Consider the following 18,606-nt stretch of genomic DNA (forward strand, 5'->3'; position numbering starts at 1 on the left):
TGCCCTATGAAGAGCTGCTGCAGGAGTCCCTGGTCTATAACTTGGCCTTGCAGTAGTGAGCATTGAGCCTTGCCCCTCAAACCATCATTGCCACCTTGGTCTGGTCACACCCCATCAAGCTGACTCACCTCTTTGACTCGGATCAGTCTGACTGGCTCTTGGCCAAAGCCATGGCTGATTGGCTGGGCTGGAACTCTGTCTGTTTTGCTTCATGCCTAGTGGCTGAAGCAAAAGCTGTCCTCCCCATGGATGAACTTGCCTCACTAGAAGACCACCTTTGCCCATGACATGCCCTCCCCAATGGCAGCTCACTAGACAGATCCCCTCTATTACTGCCTGTTTCTCCAGCTGTGGACAGCAATGAGTGGTAGGCCTGGCACTCTCCTGTCCCTCCCCATGTCCAACAAGAAAAGAGGTGGGATTTGTCTTAAGATGCTGTCTGTAAAGGCACTGCACGCGTGGATAGTCAAAGTGTGTCATGCCCATGTCCTCACTACCTACCCTGACATGACTAGGAGGTGGTGCCTAACAGTAGCAACAACAAAGCAAGCCCACCAGGCCTGGCATACCCTGTACAAGCTACCCATCACCAAGAGAAACTGGTGACTTCCAGTGGCAACTGCTGCATGGGGCCCTGGCCATCGGACACTTGTCCTCCACTTAGAATTGGTGGTGTTGGTGGCCTGCCCTTTCTCTGAGGAGGCAACAGAGGATTCTCTTCCATGCCTTCCTGGTCTGCCCTGAGCTGCAGCCACTCTTTGATACCCTCATCAACCTCTTTGGTATGCTGGATTTGGACTTCTCCGAGATTCTGTACCTCTTCTCCATCTCACACCAAGCAGCCAAGGGGAACATGAGCTGCCTGGCCATTACCTGCTGTGTCAGCCCAAAATGGAGACACTGAAAAGCTACACAAACTGGCTTACAGGGGTTTCCTGGTCTGGGCACAAAAAAATCATAGAAAATTTGGGTTGGAAGGGACCTTAGGTTATGATCTAGTCCAACCCCCTGCTCAAAGCAGGACCATCCCCAACTACATCATCCCAGCCAAAGCTGTGTCAAGCCAGGTCTTAAAAACTTCCAAGGACAGAAATTCCACCACCTCTCTGGGTAACCTGTTCCAGTGTTTTATTACCCTCTGGGTGAGAAAATTCTTCCTAATATCCAACCTAAACTTCCCTTGCTGCATCTTAAAACAGTTGCTCCTTGTTCTGTCTGCCACCACTGAGAACAGTTTAATTCCATCCTCTTTTGAACCCTACTTCACATAGTTGAAAGCTACTATTAAATCCCCTCTCAGTCTCCTCTTCTCTAGACTAAATAAGCCCAGTTCCCTCAGCCTTTCCTCATAAGTCACGTCTCCAAGCCCCCTCACCATTTTTCTTACCCTCTGCTGGACTCCGTCCAGTATATCCACATCCTTTATGTAGTGGAGGGCCCAAAACTGAACTCAGTACTCCAGAAGAGGCCTCACCGGGGCTGAATAGAGGGGAATAATTACTTCCCATGACCTGCTGGCAACACTCCTACCAATGCAGCCCAGCTTGCCACTAGCCTGTTTTGCAACAAGGGTATACTCTTGGCTCATATTCAGCTTATTGTCCACTGGAACCCCCAGGTCCTTTTCTGCAGAACTGCTGCCCAGTCAGTCAGACCCCAGCTTGTACCAGTGCATGGGATTGTTCCGTCCTAAGTGCAGGACTTTGCACTTGTCCTTCTTGAACCTCATCAGATTTCTTTTGGCCCCATCCTCCAATTTGTCTAGGTCACTCTGAATCTTAGACCTACCCTGCACCATATCTACCTACCCCCCAGCTTGGTGTCATCTGCAAACTTACTGAGGGTGCACTTTATGCCATCTTCCAGGTCGTTGATAAAGACATTGAACAAAACTGGCCCCAGGACCAACCCCTGGGGCACTCCACTTGATACCTGCTGCCAACTAGATATCTAGCCATTGATTACTATCCTCTGAGCCTGATGCTCCAGCCAGTTTTCTATCTACCTTACAGTCCATTCACCCAGCCTTAGCTTTCCTGTGCTTCCTTAGCTTGCCTGTGAGAATGCTGTGGGAGACTGTATCAAAAGCCATGCTAAAATCAAGGTATAACCCATCCACTGGTCTCCCCACATCCACAGAGCCAGTCACCTCATCATAGAAGGCTTTAAACTAGGCTCGACAGGGGTCGGGGAACCAGTGGTCAAAGAAAGCCCAGGGTTGGTGAACCAGATCGCACCAGGTAAGTATTAAGGGGTTGGTAAGCTATAAACAAGGCACCAGACCACACCAGCCAAGTAACAAAGAGCACACACACCATCAAGGCACAGGGGCACCAAGAGCCCCCTTTGGGGGACTAAAATGTCTTTATACAAATGCCAGGAGTATGGCGAACAAGCAAGCAGGAGGAGGTCACACTCTTGCTTGCTAGCACCCAGTATGACTTAGTCGAACTAACCAAGACATGGTGGGATTCTACACGTGACTGGGTGGTAGGCATCGAGGGGTATAGGTTGTATAGGCATGACAGAGTGGGGAAAAAAGGTGGGGGGGGGTAGCACTGTTAAGGAGCAGTATATGTCTTCCACCATTAAGGCAGGGGTGGAGGAGGGGAACACCGAGGCATTGTGGGTCAGGATCCAGGGGGGGCCAGGGGAAAAGGTCTTGGTTGTGGGGGTCTACTACAGGCCTCCTCATCAGGATCAAGAGCTAGACGATGTATTCTCTGGGCAGCTAGCAGACGCCACACAGGCGAGGGAGGCAGTGGTCATGGGAGATCTAAACTATCCAGATATCTGCTGGGAGGAAAAGACAGCCAAAACAAGCCGCTCATGGAGGTTCTTACACTGTGTGCAGGACCTCCACCTAACCTAGGTGGTGTCTAGTCCCACCAGGGGTAGCGCCTTGCTTGACCTGCTCTTAGCAACAGGGGATGATCTCTTGGGGAACATGCGAGTTCATGGTAGCCTGGGAGATAGTGACCATCACTTGGTCGAGTTCACTATCCAGCGAAGGGTGGGTAAAGTAACTAGTGGGGCTAAGGTGTTGGGCTTCAGAAGGACCAACTTTAGCAAACTTAGAAGGCTAGTTAGTTAGGGGATGCAACTCAAGAACATAAAGCATATGGGGATCCAGGAGGGTTGGAGGTATCTCAAGGGAATGATCCTTGGGGCTCAAAAGGAGTCTATCCCATTACGTAGGAAGAGAGGTAAGGGGGCAAAAAAGCCCCCTTGGCTGAAAAGGGAACTTCAGGAGAGTCTGAGGGCAAAGAACAAGATGTATAGGCAATGGAAGCAAGGAGCAGCCACCAAGGAGGAATATATCTCCCTGGCACGCTATTGCAGGGAACCAGTTAGACAGGCCAAGGCAGGGCTTGAGCTCAGGCTGGCTTCAACAATCAAGGACAATAAAAAGTCCTTCTTCAGGTATACAGCGGGCAAAAGGAAAGCTCAGAGCAACATAGGGCCCCTGCAGGGCAAATCAGGACAGATGGTGGTTGATGCGGGGAAAAAAGCAGAGCTGTTCAATGAGTTCTTCGCTTTAGTATTTCTATGTACCGATCAAGCCAATTCCCCGACCTCGATCACTGACGGATGTCCACATGGCACCAGTTTGCCTACGGTTAGTTCTGAAATAGTTAAGGAGCTCCTGGAGGAGCTGGATGGGTACAAGTCAGCAGGCCCGGATGACCACCATCCACAGCTGCTGAAAGAATTGGCCAGTGTCATAGCTGAGTTGCTGGCACAGCTGTTCGAGCACTCATGGTGCTCGGGCCAGGTCCCTGAGGACTGGAGAATGGCCAATATGGTGCCCATTTTCAAGAAAGGGAGAAGGAATGAGCCGGGTAACTTTAGACCAGTCAGTCTTACCTCCATTCCTGGGAAAATGCTAGAGAAAATAATCAAAGAACACATTTGTGCAGGCCCAGCAGGGGAAACGATGCAGAGGGGAAACCAGCACGGGTTTGTTACAGGTAGATCCTGCCTGACAAACCTTGTAGCCTTCTATGACCAGGTCACACGCTGCTTGAATGCGGGAGCCGAGGCTGATGTCATCTTCCTGGACTTTAGGAAGGCCTTCGACACAGTTTAGCACTCCGTCCTCATTGGGAAGCTAGCAGACTGCGGAGTGGATGCCTACACGATCAGGTGGGTGGCCAACTGGCTTAGGGACAACACCCAGAGAGTGGCGGTGAATGGTTCCTTCTCAGCCTGGATGGAGGTGGACAGTGGGGTCCTGCAGGGTTCAGTCCTTGGACCAATATTATTCAATATCTTCATCAGAGATTTGGACAAGGGCATGAAGAGCACCCTCTCCAAGTTTGCTGATGATACCAAGTTATGGGGCGAAATTAGTACACCGGAGGGCAGGAAGCAGATTCAGGCTGACCTGGACAGGTTGGATCAATGGGCAAAAAGAAATAGGATGCAATTTAATAAAGATAAATGTAAGGTAGTCCACCTGGGAAGGAGGAACCCCCAGCACACCTATAGGTTGGGGAGTGTCCTTCTCAGCAGCTCAGAGGCAGAGAGGGATCTTGGAGTCATAACTGACTCCAAAATGAACATGAGCCGGCAGTGTAACGAGGCCATCAACAAGGCCAATCGCACCTTGTCGTGCATTAGCAGGTGCATGACTAATAGAACAAAGGAGGTGATGCTCCCCCTCTATCCCCACTGGTCAGGCCGCAGTTGGAGTACTGTGTCCAGTTTTGGATGCCGCACTTCAAGAGGGATGCGGGGGAATCTCGAGAAGGTTCAGAGGAGAGCCGCTCGCATGATTAGTGGCCTTCATGATAGACCCTACGGGGGGAGGTTGAGAGAGCTGAATCTCTTCAGCCTTCACAAAAGAAGGCTGAGGGGAGATCTTGTGGCCACCTATAAATTTATTAGGGGAGGACAACAGGGAATAGGCGAAGGGCTGTTTACTAAGGTGCCCCAGGGAGTGACTAGGAATAACGGGTGTAAACTAGTTGAGAGTGGATTTAGGTTAGATATTAGGAAGAAATAGGGTGGCCAAGATCTGGAATGGGCTTCCAAGAGAGGTGGTGCTATCACCTAGCTTGGAGGTCTTTAAGAGGAGGTTAGATAGTCACCTGGCTGGGGTCATCTGACCTCGGTCCTCTTTCCTGCCAGGGGCAGGGGGTCAGACATGATGATCCATTGTGGTCCCTTCCGACTCTACAAGCTATGAATCTATAAGGCAATCAGGTTGGTCAGGCAGGCATGATTTGCCCCTGGTGAATCCATGCTGACTGTTCCTAATCATCATCTCCTCCAGGTGCTTAAAAATGGATTCCTTGAGGATCTGCCCCATGATTGTTCCAGGGTGAGGCTGACTGGTCTATAGCTCCCTGGATCTTCCTTTTGCTCTTTTTTAAATATGGGCACTATGTTTACCCTTTTCCAATCATCTGGGACCTCTCTTGATTACCATGAGTTTTCAAAGATGATGGCCAATGGCCCTGCAATCTCATCAGCCAACTCCCTCAGCCCCCTCAGGTGCATCCCATCCGACCCCATGGACTTGTATATGTCCAGCTTTTCTCAGTAGTCCTTAACCTGTTCTTTTGCCACTGTTGGCTGCTCACCTCCCTGAAACTGTGCTGCTTGGTGCAGCCGTCTGGGAGCTGACCTTACCTGTGAAGACAGAGGCAAAGAAGGCATTGAGTACATCAGTCTTTTCTGCATCATCTGTCACAAGACTGCCTCCCCCATTCAGTAAGGGACCCACATTTTCCTTGATTCTCCTCTTGCTACAGACATACTGGTAGAAACCCTTCTTGTTATCTTTCATGTCCCTTGTTAGCTGCAACTCTAATTGAACTTTGGCCTTTCTGACTTCATCCCTGAATGCCTGAGCAATGCTCTTGTAACTTCTCCTTATTTATTTGTCCAAGTTTCCAATTCTTATAAGCTTCCTTTTCATGATATAGTTTAATAAAAAGTTCCCTGATAAGCCAACCTGGTCTTCTGCCACATTTGCTAGTTCTCCTGCACATTGGAAGGGTGAGCATTTGATGGTGAATGTTTGGAGCACATTTGGTGCACATGCCACATTTGAATTTTGACACTTCACTTTGCAACAAAATATGAATCAGTTTGTGTTGCACTGGGCCATTGAGGAGGACCTCTGCAAGGTGGGAGATGGACAGCTGTTTCTATAGCCCCCTCTACACATTACAGGTATTGCTCAATTAAGGTAAGGTACAGCAGAGGTTCCCAACCACTGGGCCGTGGCCCAGTGCCAGGCCATGAAGGGTTGGCTGCCAAGTTGTGGCTTCCGCTGCTAGCAGTCATATGCGGGGTTAAAGCTGGGTGGAGGGAGGCAGTCAGCTCTGTGCACCCCATTCCACCACCATGGCCATGTCCAGCAGGTGCTGCCTGCGCACCTTGCGATATTGGGGCCCACACTGGGCCAGAGGCAGGACCACCCCCCAGCCCCACTTGCAGCTGGGAGTGGGGGGGGATGTGGGGGGGGGGGGGAAAATGCTCGGGGTGGAGGGCAGGGAAGCGGCTCCACTGCTTCCTCCTAGGGAAGGCAGTGGAGCCCCTTCTTCCCAGGCAGTCCCAGCTGGGTCCCTCTGGGTCACCACCTGTGCAGCCCCCTCCCCTGCAGGGTAACCCAGTGTCCATGGCTGTGGTACCCCAACCCAATCTGATCCTCGCAACTCCCCCCAGTATAATTACATTTAAATATGTAAATTAGATTAAATTACGCAATTACCTTAAGGCCAGCTACATATGCAAAATATTTATCACGTGATAAAACGCTTCAACCAGCTATGAAGTCAGACCTCAAAAACATGTACTAACTTTATACCTGGTTGCTGTAGAGCTTTAATTTGCACATGTAGCAGGGTTTCCCCTGCAGTTGGGAGACCCATCAGCTAACAGAGCTCCCAGGCACAGGGGTTTCATGCTGGGCATGAAACCCCCAGACCCTGGGAATCATGGCCACCACCATTCCTAAGGCTCTGTGGTGCGTGAAACCTCTGGGCCCTGGCAATCACAGTTGCCATCATCCCTTGGGCTCAGGGAAGTGTGAAACCCCCAAGACCTGATGATCATGGTTGCTGCCATCTCTAGGGCTCAGGGGTGCATGAAAACCCCAGAATCCTAATTATCATGGCTACCACTGTCCGTATAGTTTAGGGGTACATGGAAACCCCGGACCCAAGGTATCACAGCAGCTGCAATCCCTAGGACTCAGGGATATGTGAAACCCCCAGGTCCTGGGGACTGCGGCTGCTGCCATCCCCGAGGGCCCAGGGGTACATGGAGCTCCCCCATGGCTAGGATCCCCTTAGTGGAGGAGGCTTCCACATGTATGAGCTTGCTTCACATCAGACCAGGCTCCCCCCGCACCAGCAATAAGGTGTGATGGGATCTAATACATGATCCCACAATCACGCATTAGTTCTTATCTCACCTTCACCCGCATGTGCAGAGGGGCATGGGTGAGGTGATTTCAATCTCTGGTGACATGGTGTTTTTTGTTGTTAATAAGCATTTCATGCTCAGCCTGAGAGGGCCATATACCTTTGTACTTTCACCATTTGTTTTTAATATTTGTACAGTAGAGGTTTAAAAAGTAAAAAAAAAAAAACCCCAAAAAACAAATAAAACAAATAAAACCAAAAAACCCCCGAATTCTAATCTCTCTCTTTCTCTGCAGGTTGTAGCTTTTTGAGACTTTACTAGCAACTCTGATACCTACTCAGCAGAACACTTAAAATACATGATTAACTTTAAGCATATAAAGCCCCTGACTTGAACCTTACAGGATTCAGGGGTTATTTATTCAGTAACAAAAATCTCTGTTAGTGCAGAGTTAAGGTTATCCAGTAGAATCCTCTGAAAACTCAGTCAAATAAAAGCCAGAACACCTAGGCCAGGAGTAGACGTTACACTTTTACCAGTATAAGTGATCAGAAACTGGTCTACACCCATAACAGAACACAAGTTTGGCGCACACAGACTGATTTAAAAATGGTGGAACCAAGTCTAAGGTTTGCCTCTCCCCACCCACCACCAAAGGGTAAATGTGTGTTCTCTTTGCTACTGACCTAAACTATGCCGCTTACAGAAAACTATATAACTTAGATGGATTCTACCTTGGGCTTTCTGAATGTCTGTACCTAGCCCTAGTGTCAGGTACCACCAATTCAATCTTAACTCTGATTTTCTGGAGCTGAAAAAAAACACTGACGTTTATTTGCATCAATGCAGCTATACTCATTCTGTCAGGTATAGCGGTCTTGAATTATGGAGGAATTACTTTGAACAGCTTGACAGAGTTGTAAATGTAATATGACAAGATTAGAGGAAGCATATGCCTACCCCCTTAACTGTCACCACGTGTAAGAAAGAGGAAAGCAGTGTGTATGTATTAGGGAGAGTCAGTATGCCTTGCTTCTACAATCAGTGAACATTTCAGTAACAATGCACAAGGTTATTAACCCCAAGACTGTCTGAAGCCAGACAGGATATGAGAATGGTCTATGAGCTGAATGATGGATACATTAAAGTTTAATGTAAACAGTGGGTACATTGGACATCACTCAGAGTTAGGATGTTAGGCCAGAGTTAAGGTTGCATAGGTATACACAACTGACTCTGAATTTTTTTATTTTCATGAGATTAAAGTTGTTTTACCTTTATGGTCCCTTCCCAAATCCTGAACATCCTGGGAGAGTAAGAAGAGTGGGTCAGATCCTAGCCCAGATGACTGGACAAGGAGAGGGACTCAGACCCCCACGTAGAAGCAGGACCGGGCCTCTTCCCCCTCCCTGCAGATCTAAGCTCAGATGGAACAGACACAAAGGGAGACCAAGACCCTTCTCCTGTAAGCAGAGTCCCCCCGGGCACTGACAATATGGATAGGGAGAAGGTTTCAGATTTCCTCCAGAGCAGCAGGACTCCAGACTCTGGGCTCCTACATTACAGGGGACAGGGACATGTGATCATACAACCGGTCAGTCTCACCTCCATCCTTGGTAAAGTATTTGAAAAAATTATCAAGGCTCACATTTGTGAGAGCCCGGCAGGACAAATTATGCTGAGGGGAAACCAGCATGGGTTTGTGGCGGGCAGATCGTGCCTGACCAACCTAGTCTCTTTCTATGACCAGGTTACGAAACGCCTGGACACAGGAGGAGGGGTGGATGTCGTATACTTGGACTTCAGGAAGGCCTTCGATACGGTATCCCACCCCATACTGGTGAACAAATTAAGAGGCTGTGATGTGGATGACTGCACAGTCCGGTGGGTGGCGAATTGGCTAGAGGGTCGCACCCAAAGAGTCGTGGTAGATGGGTCGGTCTCGACCTGGAAGGGTGTGGGCAGTGGGGTCCCGCAGGGTTCGGTCCTTGGACCGATACTCTTTAATGTCTTCATCAGCGACTTGGACGTGGGAGTGAAATGTACTCTGTCCAAGTTTGCAGATGACACAAAGCTATGGGGAGAAGTGGACACGCCGGAGGGCAGGGAACAGCTGCAGGCAGACCTGGATAGGCTGGACAAGTGGGCAGAAAACAACAGGATGCAGTTCAACAAGGAGAAATGCAAAGTGCTGCACCTAGGGAGGAAAAATGTCCAGCACACCTACAGCCTAGGGAATGACCTGCTGGGTGGCACAGAGGTGGAAAGTGGACTCCAAGTTGAACATGAGCCGGCAGTGTGACGAAGCCATCAGAAAAGCCAATGGCACTTTATCGTGCATCAGCAGATGCATGACAAATAGGTCCAGGGAGGTGATACTTCCCCTCTATAGGGCATTGGTCAGACCGCAGTTGGAGTACTGCATGCAATTCTGGGCGCCACACTTCAAGAAGGATGCGGATAACCTGGAGAGGGTACAGCGAAGGGCAACTCGTATGGTCAAGGGCCTGCAGACCAAGCCCTACGAGGAGAGACTAGAGAAACTGGACCTTTTCAGCCTCCGCAAGAGAAGGTTGAGAGGCGACCTTGTGGCTGCCTATAAGTTCATCACGGGGGCACAGAAGGGAATTGGTGAGGATTTATTCACCAAGGCGCCCCCGGGGGTTACAAAAAACAGTGGCCACAAGCTAGCAGAGAGCAGATTTAGATTGGACATCAGGAAGAACTTCTTCACAGTCGAGTGGCCAAGGTCTGGAACGGGCTCCCAAGGGAGCTCTCCCCTACCCTGGGGGTCTTCAAGAGGAGGTTAGACGAGTATCTAGCTGGGGTCATCTAGACCCAGCACTCTTTCCTGCTTATGCAGGGGGTCGGACTTGATGATCTATTGAGGTCCCTTCCGACCCTAACATCTATGAATCTATGAACCTCCTCCTGCCACACTTCTTGCCTCCTACCAGTATTTCACCTCTATACCCCCCTCTCATCCCTGCCTTCAGATCTGAGTCCTGACAATTCATTCCCAACTCTTCCCCCAAGGCATTCCCTCCTGCTCCCCAATCCTCCTCTATTCGCGTATTCCCCCCACCACTCTTCCCTCCAGTCTATTCCTAGCAAGTATTAGCACATGGAATTTATTTTTTCAAAAACATTACCCCAAATTATCCATTATGTTCAAATTACAGTTCCCACAAAAGAACACACCTCTTCTTGACAGAGGCAGACTATAACAACATGTCTATCATTCATTCTCAGATTTTTAACAAGCATAAGCATCAGTCTCATACTGACTGAATGTGACTCAGGTTTCATGGCCATAGCATGTCCCCTTGAGTCACCTACATCACATGGAGAAACTGGCTTTCAAAAAAAAAAATTATAGGATTGAACAGGACCCCTTCATGTTGTCTACTCCAACCCCATGCACAGACATAAAACTTACTGCTTCTAAACCCATCCAGACAGATGCCTACCCAGTCTCTTCTCCAATGAGGGTGAGGCTGCAGCTTACCTGGATGGCTTCTTCCATTGTCCAACTGCTCTTAAAATGAGATTTTTTTAAATTTGATTTGATTTAAATATGTTTTACTGTACTTTAAGCTAATATCCTGCCCGCCATGGCATGGGAGAACCATTTTTCTCCATCTTCTTTAAGGCAGCCTTTCAAATATTTTAGAAACAGTTGTCATGTCCTCTACCAATCTCCTTTTTTCCAAATTATACATACCTAGTCCCTTCTACCTTTGCTCACATGGTTTGCATTCTAACCCCTTTCATCATCTCTGTCACTCTCCTCTAATTTCTCTACATCAAGATGTTATCAATGCCCTTAATGAACCCTCTTGCTAGTCTTTCTGCACAGGCACAGTTACATTTTTGGGCCCATGAGCATTTAGCACATGTTAACTAACCGTACAACTCATTCTTTATTGAAATTTTCAGTATTGCTTTCCCCAAGGAGCTGTAGATGCCAGCACTAACTGAAATAATTGCTGAGCAACTGTAGACCATTGGGGAAAATCAGAACCATGGTGTGAACACCAAGTGTGTTAAAAGAAACACTTGTGGAAATTGTGAATTTTAGGAAATGCTGCTGTTTTTCCCCAGGGGCTGTCTCTCAGGAATCCCTTGATAAATTGACCATAAATATGGATCATAACCCTACCTCACATACTCATACACAGCAAATTTTACAACAACCAAAGAAAGCCGGCACATTTCAGAATACTTAGAAAAGCTGACCTTTAAACAGAAAGGGTTCCTCAACCTTAACTTTAGCAGAGCTGGCACACATTTTGAGCCTAGATCTTCTGGCAGAAAATTGAAAATAGACTTGCATGCCTAATTACTTATTTTTAAATGTGTGACAGATATGCAACAATTTGAATATCTAGACTATAATTTACATAAATACATTTTAAAACAAAACATTTGAAATGTATTCCCTTCTTTAGTGCTTATAAGCTCAAGTGCTTTCCTGGATTGGGGCCAGAATATCAGCACCTTGCAGGAGAGCTGAACATGCAGAAATCAAACCTTCAAAGAAATGTCACATTCATAAGGAATATATTTGGGTGAACAGATTTAGAAGAATAAAATCAACAATGAAGAGAAATTAGAGTGGCTGAAAATTAATAAAGCACAGCTGGAATTATTTGATTCATCCACATTAGTTGCTTAAATGGCTCTAGGGCTTAAACTTGTGGAAGGAAGATACTTGAAGACTCAGGGGTCAATTGCTTTTGGAGACCAATTGACCTACAAGAATGCACTACTTTAAATTGGTCCTTGAAGAAGAACTCTACTGCAATATATAACCAAAAAAGGGGGAAAAAAACCACAACAATTTAGACTCCCAAAAGCCGATACCAAGCCAAGTAAAATTTTACACACATGCAGACACATGCACAATCACAATATTAATAGCTTGCCAGGCTACAGATTTTTTTCCACAAAAGAAAGATTTACAGATTATTATTTTTGTCTTCAAACCAACTTTACTCTACTTTTTGTTACATGACACACACTAGAACCTATTTATTGTCAAGTTGCTGTTGTAACCTGGGCAGCACTTTGCATGATTCAGTTATGTTCGAAAGTCCAAGGACACCCAACTGCTGGCTTGGCCTTCTGGGTGTAATGTGCAGCTATGACAATCTATAATTCCATTAATTTGGAATTAAATGCAGCTGTAAATTCAAACATGAGTCATCTGTATTAGTCAGCTGCTGCAATACATTCATCTGTAACTTCCCACAGTTTGTGATAACACTCATTTGAAAACAAGCATGCTAAATACATTGGGTTTCTTCTAAACATCTCTTCAGTTCTTGTACACATAGTCTTCTTTTTCCTGAATAGTAGCAATTATGTTCTTTACAAAATACCTTAATAAAATAAGCGGGTACTACAATTAAATATTTTCTTTCAATAAATAATTTATTTGCATAAACTAAGAGCTCAAGATAATTTCTAACTACACCATGCTGCAAGAAATTCATAAAAGAATCCCTAAAAAAACCCCTTAGATATATTACAAACTCCTGTTTGAACATATTTGCTTAGGGATACAGTGGGAATTTCATTCCTGGATGTGGACAGATGAAATATTATGCTGCTTTTAAAAGGAGGAAGCCTTACCACAGTTCAATTGAATCCACTGCAACTATTTCATGTGTCTACTGCAATCCTCTGCTTAAGGAAGTTAAAAAGTGCATCATCTTAAAACAAATTTCAGTTACCAAAATCTATCTTCACTTACTGTGGGATTATGTAGACAGACAACACAGTTACAATGTATCAAACGATGGGCACCCAGGTTTCCTCACATCTCAAAAGTGGGCCAATGCTCCTGCCATTGTCATCCCTAGAACATGTCACATTTTTTGGATCCACAAACTTACAATAATTTAAATTCAGTCATCTGAAAAATATAATAGCTAAGAATATTCACTTCCATGAATAGAAAATATGTAAAAATATAGAAAAAATACTAACTTTTTAAAAGGTAGAATCATTTCTAGTTTTACATTTGAAAAGTAATTTTAGAGTTCCAGAATTTTCTTTTGCTTTCCACTATTGCTACGGTTAACCAACATCCTGGCCTCATAAGTAAGGTGGCTGTTTAATAAAGAAGTAAAAACTATTATCTTAAGCTGAATTTAAAAAGAGTTAATACAGAAGTGCCAATACAGTTTCTTGTTTTCCAGTGCTATCACAGGGGTTACTTTACAATCTGATCCAATTCTTGACCTATCTCTAACAGGAAGAGCATTCCAAGATGATATCTTTCAATGAAGGTTTACACATATTAAACACAGAGGGAGTACAGTACGTTATTGCTACTACTAAATATTTTCCTATTGCATGGGAAGCTTGAAATTCAGAGAGATGGGTGATGAATTTTGATCTACAAAGATCTAGGTATCTCAGTTCTACAAATAATGCCACACTGAATTTACCTGCATAGTCCTCAGAGTGCCATCAATAGTGACAGGCAATAAGGGTGAAGCCAGGTTCCATTCACTGGTCACGTTTAGTTTCGTCCCATCAACTTCCACCTGTTGTGACACAAAACAAGACTGTTACCGTGAAGACGGACAGAAAACTGATCTCAAGTTCATTGCTGCATACAAAGCAGCAACCATTTTAAAACAGATGGCTCCCAAACAACCTGTCATGTTTACTGCTTCTGCCATAAAAGACAGGGTCCAACAAAAGAGTCTTCTAGCCATCTCTGGGGAGAGGTGAAGGACCCGTGAACAGCTGCCTCTGAGTAGCAAGGTTTCAAGTGATTTCCAGCAAGTAACAAACAGTCATCCAACTTTTAAACCTATCTGGACATGCTACATTTACTGCAATTAGACAAGTAATGCATATAAATTTCAGTGACACTTTGCAACCCAGACAACAGGGCTTGCATATAATATTCTCTCCAAGGACCAAGGAAGAACTTTTCCTAAGCTTCTAATGAAGGGTTTTGCATTGTTATCTTAATTAACATGAGGCAGTAATTAATTCTTTGATGTTGAATCTCAAAGTCCAGTCAAACTTTGCAAGTTCTGTCATGTTTTTTCTCAAACTACCACTAATCAGGGGACTGTAATTTCATGCTTACATTCCACTATGGTTATGCAGAAATGCACTCAGAAAAACTGCCATCATCTGTCTCTTTATAAGGGAATATTTCTACACAAAGGACAAACAATTTGGGTTCTGAAACAAAGTTAATAAGAGATTGAATTCTGATCGTGCTCCCCTTCCATTTATTCAAATTTCTGTTAAATATCACCACAAACTTCTGCAGATTGTACCGTGCCATAAGGCGTATCAGTGAAATTTAAAAAAAATGGCAGCAAAAGAATTACTATATATAATTATAGTATTATTTATTAGTATCTGTACAGTGCTTTGAGCACCTACAAGATACCCATGGAAGAACAAAGGCAGGTAAATATGATTTCACTGGGGTTTTGTTTGTTACTTTGCATCTTCTTATACTCCTAAAATGCCTAAAATATTTTCAATCAATAATTTCAAGTTAACCAACAGCTCAAATGTTCCAGTAACCTGGAAGTAAATACCACTATAGCAAACTTGTATTCAGAATAAAAGATGCATCTTTTTTGAAAGATAGGCAAGGGCATACCAAAAACACCATACATATATTAAAAGTTAATAACAATTTCATTTCATTTACTTGGCAATAGGCTCAGGCAATAGAAACTGTACTGCATCTTAAGAAGCTCATTATAAAAAAACAGCAAAACTATCATGAAGAATTGCATTTTAGCTTGGAAAAACTTTAACTGAGAAAACTCTGACTTCAGACATATGTTTTAGAACATAAAGGCTATCTTCAGTGGGAATGATCTACTCAATTGCTAAACAGGTTTTGTCTAAAAATAAAGTTGTGTGTGAAGACTATGAATAAAACAAGCCATTTATAATGGTTTACCAACAGGCTAGATCAGTGGGCATGTTTCAGGTGCTTTGCACTGCTCCAGTTAGGCAAAGCAGCCATAAACCTTTCTTAACTTAAAACAGATTTTACAGCTGCTTTGCATTGCCAGAGCAGTGTGAAGCAGCTGGAGCATATCAATGGATCTGGCCCAAGGTCAATACAGCTACATTGGCAAATATTATCTCTGCTTAGAACAGTATATGCATGTTTGACTGGCAACTGCATTTTGGAATGGCAGCTAATAGAAAAGCCAGTCCTTCTCTGATGATATAATTTAAGCCCACCACTTAGAAACAATTGGTTGCATTTCCCAAGCACCCAAAACCATCTTGCAACATTTGTCAGTGAAAAACAGGTACCAGAACAGAATTGGAATACTGGTCAGCAAATAATTAAGTCTGTGCTTTAGGGCTGTACTAATACATGGACAGCCTTGTAGAAAGCAGAACTCATGACTAAAATCTGATCTTAGGGTATGAGCCTATGTCTCCACTTAGCAAACAAATTTACTGCAGTCTTTGAGCCTTCACAAGAGTTCATACAAATCTAGCCATCAGCAATTCCATGTTAAGTTAACTTTCTTAATTCTGGCAGAACCAAAAATGAGTGTGGCAATAATGCAAGGGCCCTAGATCAGGCTTGAACAAATAGTGAAGCAGAGCTCAATAAATGCTGCAGTTTTTATTGCAGGTAGCATGAAATAAGAGGAAAAAAAAGCAAACAATACATTGTCTTTATCATGTATTCCCATTCAAGTAGGCATGTTTGGCCAAACAAGGAGCTAAATGGCAGGGGGTCGGACTCAATGATCTGATTAAGTCCCTTCCGACCCTACCAACTATGAAATTATGAAACTAAAATGTGCAAGTTTTTACTAAACAGCTGCCAAACAATTTTATAAAGGTATTATGAGATTGCAGAGCCACTGGCCATCATCTTTGAAAACTCATGGCAATCAGGAGAGGTCCCGGTTGATTGGAAAAGGGCAAACATAGTGCCCATATTTAAGAAAGGGAAAAGAGAGGATCCAGGGAACTACAGACCAGTCAGTCTTACTTCAGTCCCTAGAACAAACATGGAGCAGATCCTCAATGAATCCATTTCAAAACACTGGATGAAGAAGGTAATTAGGAACAGTCAGCATGGATTAACCAAAGGCAAGTCATGACTGACCAACCTAATTGCCTTCTATGATGAAATGACTGGCTCTGTAGATGTGGGGAGACCAGAGGATGTGGTATACCTTGATTTAAGCAAGGCTTTTGATACAATCTCTGACAACATTCTCGCAGGCAAGCTAAGGAAGCACAGGCTGGATGAATGAACTATAAAATGAATAGAAAACTGGCCTCAGGCTCAGAGGATAGTAATCAATGGCTGGATGTCTAGTTGGCAGCTGGTATCAAGTGGATTGCCCCAGGAGTTAGTTCTGGGGCCGGTTTTGTTCAATGTCTTCATCAATGATCTGGAAGATGGCATAGCGTGCACCCTCAACAAATCTGCAGATGACACCAAGCTGGGAAGAGGAGTAGATATACTGGAGGGTAGGGCTAGGATTGGAGGATTGGGCCAAAAGGAATCTCACGAGGTTCAACAAGGACAAGTGCAAAGTCCTGCATTTAGAACAGTCCCATGCACCAGTACAGGCTGGGGGCTGATTGAGTGGGCAGCAGCTCTGCAGAAAAGGACCTCAGGGTTACAGTGGACAATAAGCTGAATATGAGCCAGCAGTGTACCTTTGTTGCCAAGAAGGCTAATGGTATACTGGGTTGCACTGGTAGGAGTGTTGCCAGCAGGTTAAGGGAAGTGATTATTCCCCTCTATTCAGCACTGGTGAGGCCACATCTGGAGTACTGTGTTCAGTTTTGGGCACCCCTCTACGGAAAAGATATGGACAAATTGGAGAGAATTCAGCAGAGTGCAGTGGAAATGGTGAGGGGACTGGGTGCATGACTTCTGAGGAGAGGCTGAGGGAACTGGGCTAATTTAGTCTAGAGAAGAAGAGACTGAGGGGATTTAATAGCAGCCTTCAACTACCTAAAGGGAGGTTCAAAAGAGGATGGAGCTAGAGTATTCTCAGTGGTGGCAAATGACAGAACAAGGAATGATGGTCTCAAGTTGCAGCAAGGGAAGTTTTAGGTTAGATATTAGAAAGAATTTTCTCACCCAGAGGGTAGTAAAACACTGGAACAGGTTACCCAGAGAGACGATGGAACCTCCATCCTTGGCGGTTTTTAAGACCAGGCTACAAAAAGCCTTGGTTGGAAGGATGTAGTTGGGGATGGTCCTGGTTTGAGCAGGGAGTTGGTCTAGATGACCTCCTGAGGTTCCTTCCAACCCTAATTTTCTACGATTCTTTGATTCTATATTGGATCCCATTCAAGGTGTGCATGTGTCACGTGCACAAGAATAAAATTTCCTGATTAGCAGAATCCACTGGGGCAGGACATAAGAATGGGTTAACTATGGTCTCTCCCCAGCCATCTCAGAATTTGAAGACCTTGGTACAGAGGACTCAGAATATGGGAAGGAAGAGCTAGTCATGTAATCCATACCGACTACAAATCACAGCTACCTAAAAGTAAACAACTTCTCTTTCTTCTTTGAGCAGACAGTAGTAGGGTGAATCATACTGTAAGTGACTGCTAAGTAGTATCCCATTCAGATAGCAGGGATGAGGAGTTTCACCTGCAGCAGTTGAACTGTGATTACTGTGTTGCTGTCCTGAACTTGACCCCTGACCTAGCAAATAAGTCCAAGGCACGGTTCTTGATAAAAGTCAGCAGAGTACTCCAGGTCAGTGCTTTCCAGAACTTTCATATCCGCATATGTCTGCAACAGGATGAATAAGTCACTTAAACTGTGGTGAAGTGAGGCTTCAAAATCACGGGCAGAGGTCACCATTCAGCTGCTAATCCATTTTGAGATTCTTGGTGAAAAGACAACTTGACATTTTGAATGCCATGTTATAATCAGAAAGAAACAATCTGAATGGCTTGGAGCTTGTAAGAGATTAAAACACCTGGATACATCTAGTATATGCAATTTTGTTTCTTTCCGCCACCAAGGATAGCTTGGGAAGAAGATGGGTGGGCTGATGCATGGTTCAGAGGAAATTCTAAAAGCACTTTGGGGATGAATTTGAGACGGGATCTCTGCATACCGATTATGGCTTAGGGAGATGCACAGAGCCAACGAAAGTTATGTGGGTTTTCCCTGTTGTAGCTGCTCTGTCACAGATGCAATAACCTTGTATTGAGAAGGCT

The 18,606-nt window shown here is 45.0% G+C and overlaps 1 protein-coding gene across 1 annotated transcript in view; it reads right to left on the bottom strand.

Moving 5' to 3' along the window:
- Positions 1 to 18,606, bottom strand: part of PCCA (propionyl-CoA carboxylase subunit alpha) — a 476,911-nt gene that overhangs the window by 92,550 nt on the left and 365,755 nt on the right. Inside the window, exon 20 of the mRNA XM_059721102.1 lies at positions 13,839 to 13,937. Coding sequence (XP_059577085.1) covers positions 13,839 to 13,937 — 99 coding nt within the window. The remainder of the gene's footprint in view (positions 1 to 13,838; positions 13,938 to 18,606) is intronic.

Source organism: Alligator mississippiensis, chromosome 1 (genome assembly GCF_030867095.1).
Source record: "Alligator mississippiensis isolate rAllMis1 chromosome 1, rAllMis1, whole genome shotgun sequence".
Taxonomy (NCBI): Eukaryota; Metazoa; Chordata; order Crocodylia; family Alligatoridae; genus Alligator; species Alligator mississippiensis.